General features: G+C 38.3%; 2 protein-coding genes across 3 annotated transcripts in view; one reads left to right on the forward strand and one right to left on the reverse strand.

Annotated features, from left to right (window-relative positions):
* TYW5 (tRNA-yW synthesizing protein 5) overlaps positions 1-16,739 on the reverse strand; it is a 245,786-nt gene that overhangs the window by 26,353 nt on the left and 202,694 nt on the right. The window contains exon 3 of the mRNA XM_055379344.2: positions 16,365-16,524. Within this exon, the coding sequence (XP_055235319.1) occupies positions 16,365-16,373 (9 nt within the window). The 5' untranslated portion in view covers positions 16,374-16,524. The remainder of the gene's footprint in view (positions 1-16,364; positions 16,525-16,739) is intronic.
* MAIP1 (matrix AAA peptidase interacting protein 1) lies at positions 19-8,516 on the forward strand. Of its 2 annotated transcripts, XM_019022746.4 has the most exons (5): positions 19-724; positions 3,748-3,819; positions 4,234-4,360; positions 6,257-6,404; positions 8,214-8,516. In XM_019022746.4, the coding sequence occupies exons 1-5, from the start codon at positions 275-277 to the stop codon at positions 8,290-8,292; spliced, it is 876 nt and encodes a 291-aa protein (XP_018878291.1). In that variant the 5' UTR covers positions 19-274; the 3' UTR covers positions 8,293-8,516. The 2 variants fall into 2 exon arrangements, with proteins under 2 accessions (XP_018878291.1, XP_030864650.1); XM_031008790.2 differs by lacking the exons at positions 6,257-6,404; positions 8,214-8,516 and adding an exon at positions 6,442-6,584 and having other exon boundaries at positions 275-724.

Here is a 16,739-nt window from a genome sequence, read left to right on the forward strand (position 1 = left end):
CCTCAGCACCATCCGCCCGGAAACACTAGCGACAGAGAAAAGGTCCGCGAGGCCGGCAGACTCCAGAGTGGCTGGGTCCGAGCGCGGGGCGGGTTGCCGAAGGGCCTCGGCCTGGGCTGCGTGCTGGAGAGCGGGGACGGGGCCGACTCACCAGAGGCTGCAGCAACAGGTCCACTTTGCTCTCCAGTCTCTTTCTCCGACACCGCTGAGGCGGTTTCCCACCGACTTCCTTTCCATACAGCACCGGCAGGCACCGGGGTGAAGGGTCATAAAAATGGCGCTGGCCGCTCGTTTGCTACCCCAGTTCCTGCACTCTCGGTCGCTGCCCTGCGGGGCCGTCCGACTCCGGACTCCCGCTGTGGCCGAGGTGAGGCTGCCGTCGGCCACACTTTGCTACTTCTGCCGCTGTCGCCTCGGCTCGGGAGCGGCGTTATTTCCACGAAGCGCTAGGGCCTTGGCAACCTCGGCGCTACCTGCCCAGGGCTCCCGGTGGCCAGTGCTCAGCAGCCCGGGACTCCCCGCAGCCTTCGCTTCTTTCCCTGCCTGCCCTCAGCGCAGCTACAGCACGGAGGAGAAGCCCCAGCAGCACCAGAAAACCAAGATGATCGTCCTGGGATTCTCCAACCCCATCAACTGGGTTAGGACTCGAATTAAGGCCTTCCTTATCTGGGCCTATTTCGACAAAGAGTTCAGCATCACAGAGTTCTCCGAGGGAGCGAAGCAGGTTTGTTTATTTCCCTGATTGACCTATCCGTCTCTAATGAGTTCAACTATTGCTCGCAGAAGTGCTTAGCAGTGAGTTTTCTTCACTGGGATACAAGTGATCAAACGTGATTAGTGGCCCAGACATAGAGCCTTCCAGCCATTGCTTGACTTAAAGTAAGCTTCTGGGCCGGGAATGGTGGTACACGCTTGTAGTCTCAGCTACTTGGGAGGCTGAAGGGGAGGATCGCTTGAACCCAGGAGTTGGACGTTGTAGTGAGCTGTGATCGTGCCATTGCACTCCAGCCTGGGATACAGAGCCAGGCCCTGTCTCAGAAGGAAAAAGCTATATGGCTCATCTTGTCTGAACATAATTTTCAAATTTACAAAGTGGGCAAGACAATGCCTGGCACATAGTAGGCACTCCATGAATGTTTGCTGAATACATTAATAAATGGGTAAGATTGAAGAATAATTGAGATAACATTTCCGAAGTGCTGTAATGTCACCTTGGGTAGAAGAGCAGAACTTCCTGCCAGCTATTAGACAGAGCCGACCAATACACCACCCCATACTCCGTAAAGATTAAACTGGAGATGAGCAATTTTGCCCTTTCAAAGGATTTGCTGAGACTGCCTGGTGGCTAAGTGCACAGCACCCTGCACACAGAAAATATTTAGCCTTTAGAGATTCTTATCCCTGACTTTGTTAGTTACGTACCTGTTTCTGAATGGCTGATTATACCTTGCCTTACCCTTGTGACATATGGTCACTTGGGTCCTGAGATTATTTGTAGATTTTGTGGGTACATGCTTTTTTTTTTTTTTTTTTTTTTGGACTCCTTTACAGATTATATCGTTCCCAAACATTGCAGAACTGCTGATAACAATAGAAGTCGGCCAGGCATGGCGGCTCACGCCTGTAATCCCAGTACTTTGGGAGGCCGAGGCAGGTGGATCACAAGGTCAGGAGTTCGAGACCAGCCTGGCCAATAAAGTGAAACAGTGTCTCTTCTAAAAATACAAAAATTAGGCGTGGTGAGCCCCTGTAGTCCCACCTACTCTGGAGGCTGAGGCAGGAGAATTGCATGAACCCGGGAGGTGGAGGTTGCAGTGAACCAAGATTGCGCCACTGCACTCCAGCCTGGGTGACAGAGCGAGACTCCGTCTCAAAAAACAAAAACAAACAAAAAAACCACAATAGAAGTCAGAAAGTTTATTTCCTGCTTCATACCTCCATATGCCTTAAAACCATGCTATTGGTGTAATCATTTTACAGTATTGGTTGTATACTGGTATTGATATTTTACTCCAAATTTATTTCAGATTCTTTCCATAATCATGGCCATTTGTATTTATAAGACCAATCAGTTGTAAATCAAATGTTTTCAACTTTGTGTAATAAGTGTCAGTATTAACTCCTGCTGCCTGCTTCTCTGAGTCAACTCTTGACTACTATATATATTTATATAAAAAAAGTCAAAGAACAAACTTGATTAAGATGCTTAACTCAGCATTATAATTGATAAACCTCTGCTCTTGTCAGTTCTCAAAATCTTTTGTTCATGCAGTGGTAAGTTGTATTGATCCTACTGTTCTTTACAATGCCCACTGATGATATATGAGCTTGTCCACCTCATAACACATATGATGGTACCAGTTCATTTATGTTTCAGTAAGGAATGGAAATCATCTCCCCACCATGGGCAGGCATCAGGCCTCAGTACTTGTTTCCTCTGAACACACAGAGGAGCATGCAGCATTTTTGGGGTCACTCCAGTCCTAGTGGTCCTCCAGCTGTTAGCTATTTTCACCTCCTTCCTTGCTATTAAGCAGTATTTCCACCCCATTCATCAGCCAGCCTGTATGCATTGTTGCTTATATAAAGCAAACAACCAGAATTTCAGTATCAAGGTGTCGGAGGGGTTGTTTTCTCCTGAGGCCTCTCTCAGCTTACAGATGGCCGTCTTCTTGCTGTGTCCTTGCATAGTCCTCCCTGTGCATGCATGCTCCTGGTGGCTCTTACGCCACATTTGCTCCTCTTATAAGGATGCCAGTCAGATTGGATTTTGGCCCACCCTGATGGTCTCATTTAACTTAATCACCTCTTTAAGGCTTTATCTCCAAATATAGTCACATTTCAAGGTTCTGGGGGTTAGAGCTTCAACATAAATTTTGGGGGAAGGAGAGCACAATTCATCCTATAACAGTTAGGCAGTATTCTCTGACATGCCATATCTGACATGCCTGTGCATCCTCTGGCAGCCTAGATTTCAGCTTAGATGTTTCTTCCTTTAGGAAGCCCTCTCTGATCCTCCCAGATTGGGTTAGAAGGCTCTTCTGTATGCTCCCAAGTCATCCTGTTCTTATCCCTGTCAAAATTCTTAAACTTGTCAGTTTACTTGTCCTTTTCCCAAGTAGACTGAAAGTTCCCTGAAGACAGGTAGGATCTTAACTCACAGTTTGCTTTCTCATTGCTAGCAGTGAGGAGAATTGCAGTTGGGTTTTTCCCTCCTTGAAAATGGAATTTCATACTTCAAAGTTAGGATCTACTGTTTTAGACCATATAAACCAATGACCTTTTCTCCCACTTTCCCAAACCTACATTATCTCCCATACTGAGATTCAGACTACAGCCCAGATTTCCAGACTCCCAATGCAGTCTCGACTGTTCTCCTTTCCAACTGCTATCTATGCATGATTAAGAGGTAGGTCATATAACTGCCAAATGATTGTTTACTTCATCATTTTAAAAAGAAATATAAAGGAGGATTTTTATTGAGACATCTAGATTGTACACCACACACTATCATTTCCCGGTCCTGAGAGTGGATCCGGAATTAAAGGTCAAGTCACTTACTGCATATATGTGGGAAGGCCATATATGAAAAGTCAACCAAGAGTCATGCCTTGATAAATTAATATTTGATGTTGTTTATCACTATTACCATAAAATAGTCTGTATTACACTTAGCCATTTAAATATGAACATGGTATGGTATTTTGAAATAATAATCCCCACACTTCCCTTAATATTTTTTTCAAGGCTTTTGCTCATGTATCCAAGTTGCTGTCACAGTGTAAATTTGATCTGTTGGAAGAACTTGTGGCCAAAGAGGTAAAGTATATTTTACATTTTGCTTTAAAAATAAATGCTATTCTCTTGCAATAGAATGATGCACATTTTCCTTATTTATGCTTAAAAATAGTGTGTGTGCCAGCATCCAAAGTAGAGTCTGTGTATCTGTTCTTATGGGTGCTTTGGGTCATATAAAAGCATGGAATAACTCCTGCTACTTAAGGCATAATGAAGTAATCATGATGTCTTCCAATTGCTCTTATATGGAATGTTCTGTTAGGAATTACCTAGTTGAATAATGAGATACATTTCAGCCTTGCTTTTGAGGATGAGTAAATACAGTAGTAAATTTAAAAATAGGTTTGGAAAAGTGTATTCCATGATAAAGATCACTTTTTGAAAGTTTTCAAAAATTGTATCGGTGAACTAATGGCTTGCTTTTTTCAAACTTAGGTGCTACATGCATTGAAAGAAAAGGTTACTTCACTACCTGACAACCATAAAAATGCCCTTGCTGCTAACATAGATGAAATTGTATTTACATCAACAGGAGACATCTCCATTTACTATGATGAGAAAGGTAATGCCAGAGCATAGTCAACTTGAAATGATCCATAATTGTCCAGATAAGCTAAACTAGTGGATAATCACAAAATAGTAGAGTTTTGTCAGGACAAGTATTTATAGAACTTCAAAGAAAATGTTATATCCATTCTTTAAAGACCTACTTCTGAAAGAGTTGAGATATGGTCATCATTTCTTAAGCCTTTCTATCTAGAACTTTTTTCTGCTACTATTTTATTCACAGTAGAGAACATCATCACTTACATTGATGAAAATAGTTTGAGCGGCTCCCACGTCTCAAATAGAAAATATTTATGTTTCAGATTTCCTAACTTGAAGGAAACAATTGAGTATTTTAAAGCTGCACTTTATATGGAAGGAATGAGGGGTAAAAGAAAATCAAATTAGATATTGTCGGCTAAAGACGATTTGAAAAGATTAACTGCAGAACTCCCAAATTGGATCTATTTGAGAATAATGAAAAAAGTTGGTAGGAAATTTAGTAGTTATCTGGTTCTTCTTGTCTGAGGCATACATTTTCCCTATAGCATTCCTGATAATTCACTGTTTGTTCCTGATACATACAAAGTTGGCCCTCTGTATCTGGGGGTTTCGCATCCACAGATTTAACCAATCTAGGGTAAAAAATATTAAAAAAAAAAGTTGCATCTGTACTTGAACATGTGCAGTTTTTTTCTTGTCATTATTCCTCAATAATACAGTATAACAACTATTTACATTAGCATTTACATTGTGTTAGGTATTATAAATAATCTAGAGATGATTTAAAGTATACTGGAGGATGTGTGTTATGCAAATACTGCACCATTTTATATAAAGGACTTGAGCATCTGTGGATTTTGGTATCCACAGGGGGGTCCTGGAACCAATCCTCCGTGGATTTCGAGGGATGACTCTATTTGCATATGTATTATGTGCCAGCCACACAGGAAATGTAGCCTCTGCTTATACACTTCCCAAGATGGAAGAAAAAGACTCTTAGTGATGATAAAATTTTTCATGCACACATTATTTTGAAATATTTGTAAAGATATTTTTAGTGATAAATATTTTCCTCTTCCCTAATATTTCAAATTGCATCTCAGCACCATGGTCACTAACTAATTTTTGCATCAGGAGTTTGTCAGAATCACCAGGCACAGTAAGGTGAATTGGGTAGAATAGGAAGCCTTTACTCTTTCTGGCAGTTGAAGTTAAGATAGTTACTGAGCAGCAAAAAATATTTTTTTTCGCCTCATTTTTGGTTTGACAACAGATATCTGTCAGATTATTATAATCTTAGAAAATGCCTGGCCAGATGCGGTGGCTCACACTTGTAATCCCAGCACTTTGGGAGGCTGAGGCAGGTGGATCACTTGAGCTCAAGAGTTCAAGACCAGCCTGGGCAACATGGCAAGACCCAGTCTCTACTGAAAATATGAAAAAATAGCCGGGCGTGGTGGTGCGTGCCTGTGGTCCCAGCTACTCAGGAGGCTGAGGTGGGAGGATCGCTTGAGCCTGGGAGGCGAAAGTTGCAGTGAGCCGATACTGCGCCACTGCACCCCAGCCCGGGTGACAGAGTGAGACTCTGTGTCAAAAAAAGAGAAAGAAAAAGAAAATGCCACTAGTTGAAAATAATCCATGTAGTATACTTAGTAAAGTACGTGCTCAGTTAAGTAGTAGTTTTATTACTGAGATACAGAGAAGAGGGCAAGTATGCCATAAACCCTAAGACAATTTTCTAAAAATAAAATAGTATCAATACAAGTATTTTAAGTCACATCAGAATAAGCACAAAATTTGACCTGTAACAACTGTATAACTGCTGCCAATTTCTGATTTCATTTTGTATATATGGATGATAGATTATTTTGATTTGTATTCGTATGTGTGTATATGTTTTTTCTCTAAGGAAGGAAGTTTGTTAACATCCTGATGTGCTTTTGGTATCTAACCAGTGCCAACATCCCCAGTGAAACTTTAAGAGGAGCCAGTGTATTCCAGGTTAAGTTGGGGAATCAGAATGTGGAAACTAAACAACTTCTTAGTGCAAGCTATGAGTAAGTTTAATCAGATTTCATTGTTTCCTTTCTTCAGAAAATGGAAGGTAGTTTGAAGGTATGAGAACTAAGAGATCTTTAGGAAGAAAAGAATTGAAATTTGACAAGTTATTTATGAAGAGAAAAGGTCAGAAAGACACACTGGATATGAAACAGGAGAGTTAAGAAATTAGAAAGAGGTAATGTTGCTGAATTAATTAAATGATGTTTTAGCTGTCTATTGCTGCTTAACAAACTACCCCCAAATTCATTGGCTTCAAACAGCCATTGACTTTGCCTGCTATTTCACTGCTCAGAAATTTTGGATAGGCTCAGTTAGGGGGTTTTCTCTGCTTCACCTGGCATCAACACGGGTGGCAGGAGCTGGAGGATTCATTTCCACAGTGACTTCTTAACTCGCATGTGTGGCACCTTGGTACTCCTTGGCTTCTGCATGACTCTGTATTCTCCAGGGCCACTCTTTGTGGCTTGGACTTGTGGTAGTTTCAGACTAGTCATATCTTTCACATAGTGGTTGAATTCTAGGAGGCAGAAAATGGAAGCTGCTAAACCAGCAAAGGGCTATGCCCAGAATTAGAACATCGGTTCTGCCATAGTCTACTTGTCAAAGCAGTCAAAGGATCTGTATAGTTTAAAGGGTGTAGAAAGACTCCCCCATTTTTTGGGGCAAAAACCAGCAAGGCCACATAGCAGAAGAGCACATGGGAGGGGAGATACGGTTGTGGCCATTTTTGGAAAATAAAATCTGCCATAATTGGTACATGAACCATTTATTCACTAGACATCTGTTGGTCATCTGTGTGCCCACATGCTCTGGTAGAGGTTCAGATACAAAGTTGAAGGGATACTGCCCTTAAGCACATACTGTATAGTAGGAAGTTAGCAAGTTACATAAAAGAGACATTATATTGTATTTTTATGCGAATAAAATCTAGAACAGTGAACTGCTGGAGCAAGTCAGTGAAGATATAATTTAACAGTTATTAAAAAAAATATGATTATGTTGCCAGAGTTACACAAATCTGCTTCAAAATAACAAACCCAAAAAATGACCTAAGAAATAAAATGTATTCTGTTTTACTAAGGTAAAAGAGAATTATATCCTCATTTTTTTTTGTTCTTCTTAAAAGAAATGTGTTTTTTTAAATTTTGCTTTATTTGTAATTACCCAAAATATTCTATATATTTAAATACTTAATTTAAATCTACTGAATTGCCTGTTAAGAAATCATTTTTAAAGAGCACTGCCGTCAATACTAAACTTTATCTTTTCTGATGTTTCTTACTAAGACTATGGGTACTTCATAAACATTGTTATTTTCAAGATTGATTTAATGTATGTAAACTAAATTCCACTATTTATTCCTAAATTGGTAACAGTGCTATTTGAAAAATAGCTTTTTTCCTGTATCCTAGGTTATGTATTTAAAGTGCTGTTTGCATCACCAGAGTCCGGTTTATCTGTCCTCATATTAGGCATGTGTTATAGCTAGTATTTAACACATACTAGCTATATGTGTTATTTATATAACACATATATCCAAGTTTCTCTTAGGGGCTGGTAGATGTTGAATATAGATTAGTCCATTAAAAATACTTACATTACTTGAGAATGTACTTCAATTTTGTGGGCATATTTATTGTGATTGAATGGGTAGGTTAAACTTTTTTTTGTTTTGATTTTGATTTAATATTAACCATTAGCTTGTTGCCAAAAATTCTTCTAAATATACACTTGCAAATTACATAGTTATCCAACACATACTTGGACTGATGTAAGATTTACATTATTTGCAATGTCTTTCCTAGGTTTCAGAGGGAGTTCACACAAGGAGTAAAGCCTGACTGGACCATTGCACGGATTGAACACTCAAAATTATTAGAATAATTTTCTTGGAAAAATCAGCTTATGGACTTTAGCAGTTGCTGTGAAAAACTAAGGAAGAAAAATTTTGGGGTCATTTGATCTTCACTTAATCTAAGTCTGTGAATTACTTTTATATTATTTTGAAATACTCCTTGCAGTATATTGGCATGATACAGTAAAAGCATTTTCCACAGATTGTTATCACCTTCTTTAAAAGAAGTCAAAATTAAAAAAATACAATAGCACGTTGTTGGTGTCATATTCAATAATATTTCCAATGCTACATATAATTTTATAGACATAATAAAGAAGGTATTGAAAAAACTACTTACAAATTTCTTTATATATTTTTTAAATTGTTTGAGAAACAGGGTCTTGCTCTGTCTCCCTGGATGAAGTCCAGTGGCATGATCATAGTTCACTGTAACCTCGAGCTCCTGGGCTTGAGCGATCCCCCTGCCTCAGCCTTCAGAGTAGCTGGGACTACAGGCATCCACCAGCATGGCTGGCTAATTTTAAAAAATTTTTGTAGAGATTTCGCTATGTTGCCCAGCTGGTCTTGAACTCCTCAAGTGGTTCTGCCTCGGCCTCCCAAAGAGCTAGGATTATAGGCATGAGCCACTGCACCCAGCCTACTTACACATTTCTAAATTAATAGTTTGTAAATATTTTATTTGTGGCTAATACATTTACACTTTTTTTTTTTGACGGAGTCTCCCTCTGTTGCCCAGGCTGGAGTATAGTGGTATGATCTCAGTTCACTGCAACCTCCACCTCCTGGGTTGAAGCGATTCTCCTGCCTCAGCCTCCCTTGTAGCTGGGACTACAGGTGTGCACCACTATGCCCAGCTAATTTTTTTTTGTATTTTTAGTAGAGACAGGGTTTCACCATGTTAGCCAGGCTGGTCTTGAACTCCTGACCTCAGGCAATCCGCCCTTCTCGGCCTCCCAAAGTGCCGAGATTACAGGCGTGAGCTACTGTGCCTGGCCTTATGCCTTTATTTTAAGTATGTGTAAGATTTATTCATTTATTTTTTAATCGCTGCTGCTATTTGGCCTCTTTGGTCACTAGCTAGGTAAGAAGGAATAGATGAAATTATAGCAGATAGGTCTCTACAGAACTGAAAATCAGTGAATTTAAAAGCATGCTAAGATACAAAGAGAGAGAAAAAAATAGGACAGTGTCTTAGCCACCTATGGGATAATATCAACTATTCTAATATACTTGTATTTTGTGTCCTAGAAGTTGGAGTAGTGGAAACAAAAATAGTATGTTAAGAAATAATGGCTGAAAAGTGTCCTAGTTGATGAAAACTATAAGCCCACAGATTACAAGAAATTCAACAAACAAGGTAACAGAGAAAAAAGTCTGATCAAGGTACATCATAATGAAATTGTTGAAAACCGGAGAAAGTTGTAAAAGCAGCTGGAGGAAAAAAATAAAGGTACATTCATGCAGAGAAACCAAGATAAGAATAACGACCTATTTTTCTTAAACAGCAAGTTAGAGACCTTGGCATGCCATCTTAAAAGTGCTGAAAAAATAACCGGTTTACCTAGAATTTGATATTCAGCAGAAATCTTCAAAAAGTGAGAAGACTCAGAGAAAAGATGAGAGAATTTATTGCCAATGGACATGTTTTATAAGAAATGTTAAGGACCAATGGACAGAATAGAGTTCAAAAATGGACCCATGCATATATGGACAATTGATTTTTGACAAAGGCACAATTAGCTGTGTGTGGTGGTGTGTGCCTGTAGTCCCACGTGCTTGGGAGACTGAGATGGGAGGATCACCTGAGCCTGGAGAGGTTGAGGCTGCACTGAGCTGTGATTGCACTCCAGTCTGGGCAAAAGGGTGAGACCCTGTCTAAAAAGAAAACAAAACAAAAAGGCACCAAAGCAAAGAGGAAAAGCATCTTTTCAACAAATGGAATAAGTATATATTCATATGAGAAATGAACCTCAACTTTTACATCACATACATAATTTTAGTGCAAAATTTAGATTTTAAAATGGATGATAGACCTAAACAAAAGCTAAACCTAGAAATTCTAGAAAAAAAAACAAAGAGACATTTGCTGTCTTGAGATTAGCAAAGATTTTCTTAGGATATAGAATGCATGAACCATGAAACAAAAAAAATTTATAACTTGGAATTTATTAAAATTAAAACTTTTTGAAAGACATCAGTAAGATAATTAAAAGGCAGTTCACAGATTGGGAAAGATGATCTGAAAAGGTTTTAACAAAATTAGCTGAGACTACCATATCTTTGAAACAAGCAATGGCTCTTTGAAACATGCAATGGCTCTTTGACAATTTTCATGCTGTTGAGTTATGGCCCCTAGGGAGAAGAGCTTTATCTTTTCACACACCTATATAACTGAACTTTTATGATAACCTTGAACGAGTCAATGGATTCTTATGGCCTTTATTGGAAATATTCTGACCTCATCTGTGGACCATAGATAATTCTGTAGTTATTTCTTGAATTTTATATAGTGAAAGTTTTCCAATGCATAGACCAGTTAGTAAGTGTATATATGAGGGAAAATTTTAGGGAGCCTTAAAAATAACCCTTCTGCTTTATTTTATCTGGAAATTCCATGTAAGATAGGACTTATGTCACAAAGAAGAAAGGAATGTTTTCATAGTAGTCCCAAAGTAACATTTAAATATTGAGTCTGGTGAAAAGATTTGGGACTGATAGAAAGTCCCACTTCTGAATTGCTTTAGTAAAACAAGGCAAGTAAAGTCCACTTTTCATCAAGCCTTCTAAAACTTACATACACCCTCAAGTTTGCTTGTTACTATTTTCTTTCACATTATTGCACAACCAAACATTTTCACTTTAAGACAAAACTCCCTTTCCCCTCTTCTGAACTTGTATTACAAGTCAATTCATCTTTCCTCTGGCTCTTCAACTTTAAAATGTTTTTCTGAGCAATCTGATATTCTACGGAAGTAGAATTAATGATAGATAGGCGGCATGTTTAGTAACATAAAAGCTGCATTGTTGTCCATCTGTATTTATAGACAGTTCCCCTTGGGACTTTAGAGGAATGACAGAAAATTGCTGGGTGCTGAGTTTTCTCTTACAGCAGCATAACTGGACATCTTGGATAACTCTGTTTCTTTCATATTTTGTTCAAAATATCGCCCATTGTTTCCTTCACTGGCTTTTCTGCTTACAACATCTACAGGTGTTCCTAGCCATAGGCTCTTTATTTTTAAAGAACAGAGGACTTTTGGTATTATTTTTAACTTGGAGCCAGTTACTTTATCTGAAGGGTGATAAGTTTGGTTTAATTTTCAGCTAGTTTCCTTTTTAAAGCTCATTGAAAATGTTCAGCTACATGTTGGAACTCTCCTAAACTGGCAATTTTCCATTCCATTGTGCAACTGCTGTTTAAGACCCCTGTTTTGAGTCTCAGCCCATTACAATGACAGATAAGGTTCCCTTCATTTCATATATTGGGGCTATTCCAACTGTCTACTCAAACTGAAACTTTCCTGAAATCCATCTTTAAAGTCTTGTATTAATTTGTCTTCACTTTGCTTACAATGTTGAATCTGTTCATATCCGTAAAGGAAAAACTGCACGTCCCTATATAGTATACTATATATACATCTATTTTCCCTCTCAAAGCCATTTTCTTCACTTATACACAGCTAAGTGATGAAAATCTCCTCCTGGTGTTTCTCATCCTGCTGCTTTTAACCATTTTTCCCTTTTGAGAGACTAGCAATTAAGCAAGCTATATAAATTAAATAGTCCAAAATAATATCTATCTAACAAAATTCCAAATTCTGCAGCGAATTTGTGTTAGTCTTACTGATGCTCTAGACCAAGGTTTAAATTCAGCTTCTATTGATCCTGCTTTCTGTTCTAGCAAGTCTAAGGAGAATACTATACAATGACCTTTTCTGAGAAAAGTCCTGAGGAAAGGGTATCACATTTAGACATTTAGGAGGCCAGGAGTAGAAGGAATTGAAAGAATATGACTGAGTGATGAGAATTTGATATCATCTATATACGGAGTATAGTTTCAGAAGGCTTGAATGATAGGAAATTAGAGAGTCTTTGAAAGAGACTATCTTCTCATCAACTGTTTGTTTTGAGGTCTCGACACACCAAAGAAGTTGACTACTGAATTGTGAATATTATTAGTTTTCCTCATTTTTCTAGAGCTCTGCTTAAATGTATTAATTTTGACTATCAGAATGTCCCCCAAGGTAATCATTGCTACTTTGAGTTAAAAATATTTTTGCTGTACTAGGGTGAGCACGTGAGTTAGTATTTTAGTGAGAATTCATATAAAAAGTAGTTCTGCCAGTAAGAAGTTATGACTTTAATTTAGAAAAATTCATGACAAACAAGAAAGAAGCCATTATAGTCAAACAAAAATATATGCTAAAGAATGGCATCTCGGGTTACCTACCAACTGGGGCTAAGAAGGGACTATGCAATGAATGACATGACAACTTTTTACCCTGGCATATGGACTAAACAAAATGGCCTTTCATTAATTGATAAAAGAGGAAGTGTCCCTATGAAGGTGTTTAGGGGACAAAAGGCAAAGTTTGATCATGAATTTGTCATTGTCTATTGGACCTCTAATTCATAGTCCTTGGACTCAACTTGGATTGAATTGGAGGCTGAATGGACTTATTCCTTTGTTCATTCCCTATGTAGAACCCCCTTATATATCCAAGAAATAAAATGACTATGAAAGACAAAGAAACAGGAAAAAGAAAAAGTCCTGAGCCAAGACTTTGTACTAATAGATGCACTGAAGCAAAACAAGCACACGCTTGAAGAATAATGAAATTAATGGCCAAAATATTGACAATGCCATCTACAAAGAACTATTTTGATAGGAATCCTCATTTAACAAAATAAACTCAACAATACATGCTCACTGAGAGTCAGAGTACAGATCAATATTGAGACAAATATACTTGGAACAAATCCAAAGGATAAATGAAATCTGGACACAAAGGGACCTGATGAGGACACCTTTATTTATTTTTAAGTTAGAGTCATCAAAATAACCTTGGTGGAACCTCATAATTGTCAAAATATGAGACCACCATTGAAAATCAATATAAAACCCCAAATTTGAATTGATTTATTACCTAAGTAAGGGAGGAGTCTTGTCAAGCAGAGCAAACCATTGATCTTACAGGGATTTTTGAGGAAGAGTGTGTTGTGTTAGTGAAAGGTGGGAGTGGAATTATGTCAGCTTTATTTCAGATGTGTTAGTTTTCATGTCTACGTGTTCCATTTGACTCTTTCTCATAGCTTCTCTATGTTCATGTTTTCCTTTAACTTGCTGGGCATAGTTATAACAGCTTTTTGTTTGTTTTGAGACAGGGTTTCATTCTGTTGCCTAGGCTGGAGTGCAGTGGTGTGATCTTGGCTCACTGCAACCTCTGCTTCCCAGGCTCAAGTGATCCTCCGACCTCAGCCTCCCAAGTAGCTGGGACTAAGGTGCATGCCACCATGTCCAGCTAATTATTGTAGATTTTGTAGAGATGGGGTCTCCTTATATTGCCCAGGCTGGCCTCAAACTTCTAGCTAAAGTGATCTGCCTGCCTCTGCCTCCCAAAGTGCTGGGATTACAGGTGTGAGTCACTCTGCCTGGCCCAACAGTTGTTTTAAAGTTGTCTTTCTTTAAAATCTCTTTCTAGTAAGTGATTTTTCTTTTGGTTATGGGCCACATTTTCCTGCTTTTGGCTGGTCTAGTAATTTTTAAAAAATAAATAGGGACAAGGTCTCACTATTTTGCCCAGACTAGTCTTGAACTCTTGGACCGAGCAATCCTCCTGCCTTGGCCTCCCAAAGTGCTGGGATTACAGGTGTGAGCCACCAGGCCTGGCCTGGTCTAGTAATTTTTTATTGGACGCTGAATTTATGAATTTTCTGTCATTGAATATCTGGGTATCATTGGGTAGTATTTGCCTTGAGAAGAATGTTGAACTGTGTTCTCTTAGGTAGCCAGTTAAGTCATTTGGGGTTCAGGTTGATTTTTTTGAGGCTATTGTTAAGCTTTGTTAGGGTTTATCTACACTACTTTTTACTCTACCAATAGTGTAGCCCCATTTGTATGGAGTAATTTATGGGGTCTCTACTGGATGCCCTGAGTTATCAAACAGGACAGCACTCTCCATGCTGGCTTAGGGAACCCAAATGAATTCCCAGCACTATAGGCTCTCTGAGAACTGTTCACTTCACAGCTTCTAGTCACTCTTTGCTTGACTTTATAGAGTCTCACTCTATAGCTTTTGTTCATAGCTTAGAGTTCACTAAAAACTCAAGGAAATTACTATACAAACTTCTGAAGTTTTGTTCCGCATAGCTTGCTCCTGTCTGAACATTTGCCTTACACCTCTGGCCTCTTCAGACTCCATGGCCTTCCATGTCTGTCTCCTCAATTCAGCAAGTTTACCATGTTCTGCTGGGGATTTTTTTCCCTGGCTGGGTGGTCTAGAAAGTGCCCCACACAGAAATTTGGGTTATCGTAGGATCTGCCTTGTTCATTTCTCTTCTTTCATAGATAAAAATACTGTGCTTCCTACTGTCCAGTGTTTGAGCACAGTAGTTTCATGTAATCTGCTGAGTTGTCTAGTGTTTAAGGCATCAGGATAAATGTTTATTATGGCCAAAGCAGAACTTATTTTATTATTTTTAAATTTTTTTATTTTTAATTTTTGCGGGTACATAGTAGGGTTATATATTTATGGGGTGCACGTACATGGGATGTTTTGAAATAAGTATGCAATGTGTAATAATCACATCATGGAGAATGGGGTACCCATCCCCTCAAGCATTCATTCTTTGTGTTACAAACAATCCAATCATGTGCTTTTTGTTATTTAAAATGTACAATTATTATTGACTATAGTCACCCTGTTGTGCTATCAAATAGTAAGTCTTATTGATTCTTTCCAACTAGTTTTTTTGTACTCATTAACCATCCCCATCCCCACTCCCCCACCCCACCTCCATTTCCCTTCCCAGCCTCTGGTAACCATTCTTCTTCTTTCTCTGAGAACTTGACATGTTTTTAAATAAGCTTTCTAAATGTGTCCTGTGTTGGTTACAGAGGAAGAAAAGAGTTTATATCATGTTCACTGGAGTTGTCTGACTTTTGAAATATGAAGCTGTCACTGTTGGCTTTCACTGAAGTGGCTATATCATCAATACAGGCTCCCTGATCAGAAAACCTGTAGATTCTCTTAAAATCAAGAACTAGTTAGATGTGTTCTACTTTGACCCAAATGAAGTTGGCTTGCCAAGTATGGGACACACAGTGACACAGGAAGAAAGGACTACTTAGAAAGGACTACTTCTGGGTGGCTTACCATTCTTTTCCCAGGACTGAGCATAGCCACTAAGACAATAAATTCTCAAAAATATTTGCAAACTAACAGGTGATGCTTATTTTTAGTTGGCTAGGCTCCTCAGACTATTCTCCATTAAGACTAATTTTCTCTCCTAGAAGAATAGCTATGAGCTACCAAATAATGCACTTAACTCCTGAATGTCAGCATTGGCTAGATCAGGAAAATGTTTTTAAAAACTCCTGAATGTTTTTAAAAAATTATCTGAATTAAATTTTTTCCCTAACTTTTCATTAGAAAAAATTTCAAACATACTGAAAAGTTGAAAGAAGGGTATCGTATTAGAGTTCCCCAGAGAAACAAAACTTATATTTATCTATCTCATATCTATGGAGAGAGAGAGAAACATAGATATCTATGGAAACATATATTATATAGAGAAATTTAACATTCGTATAGTGGTTTAAATGTTAATCTTATCAAAAACTACTTTCACAGAAACATCTAGAATAGTGTTTGACCAAATATTTTCATTGAAAGCATTTGAAAGTAAGTTTCAGACATCATGTATTAATATTTCAACCCTAATATTTCAATATGTGTTTCCAAAGGATAAGGACACTATCCTATATAACCACATGTACATTAGCAATAATTCCATAGTATCAGCTAATATTTAAATTTCAAATTTCACCAGTTGTCTTTAAAATGACTTTTTAATTCAAGATCCAGTCAAGGTTTACCTGTTGCATTTGGTTATGTCTCTTTAGTCCTTGTTTCAAAATTTAGAATATCCCCATCCTCATTTATGGCACTGCAATTTGGAGAAGTCTAGAATGGTAGACACACAGCATGTCCCATATCTTGAATGTGCTTGTTTTTCTATGGCATCATTTCTGTAAGCTGGAAGTTAGGGCGAAAGAGTTGATTAGATTCAGGTGAAACATTTTTGGCAAGAATATATAAGTGATTTGCGGACCTCCTATTATATAACATCAGGCAGTACCTAATTTCTTATTGTCCCATTGTTTAGAGTGGTGATTATGAGAACCCTCAGTTGTAAAAGTCATTTTTTTCTCTTTATAGTTAATAAGTAATCTGTGAGATGATACTTTGAT

This window comes from Gorilla gorilla, chromosome 11 (assembly GCF_029281585.2).
Source record: "Gorilla gorilla gorilla isolate KB3781 chromosome 11, NHGRI_mGorGor1-v2.1_pri, whole genome shotgun sequence".
Taxonomy (NCBI): domain Eukaryota; kingdom Metazoa; phylum Chordata; class Mammalia; order Primates; family Hominidae; genus Gorilla; species Gorilla gorilla.

Coding starts and splice junctions, on each gene's coding strand:
- MAIP1 (XM_019022746.4), top strand. CDS start 275: ATGGCGCTGGCCGCTCGTTTGCTACCCCAGTTCCTGCACTCTCGGTCG. Junction 725..3,747: donor TCTCCGAGGGAGCGAAGCAG/GTTTGTTTATTT, acceptor ATTTTTTTCAAG/GCTTTTGCTCATGTATCCAA. Junction 6,405..8,213: donor CTTCTTAGTGCAAGCTATGA/GTAAGTTTAATC, acceptor TGTCTTTCCTAG/GTTTCAGAGGGAGTTCACAC.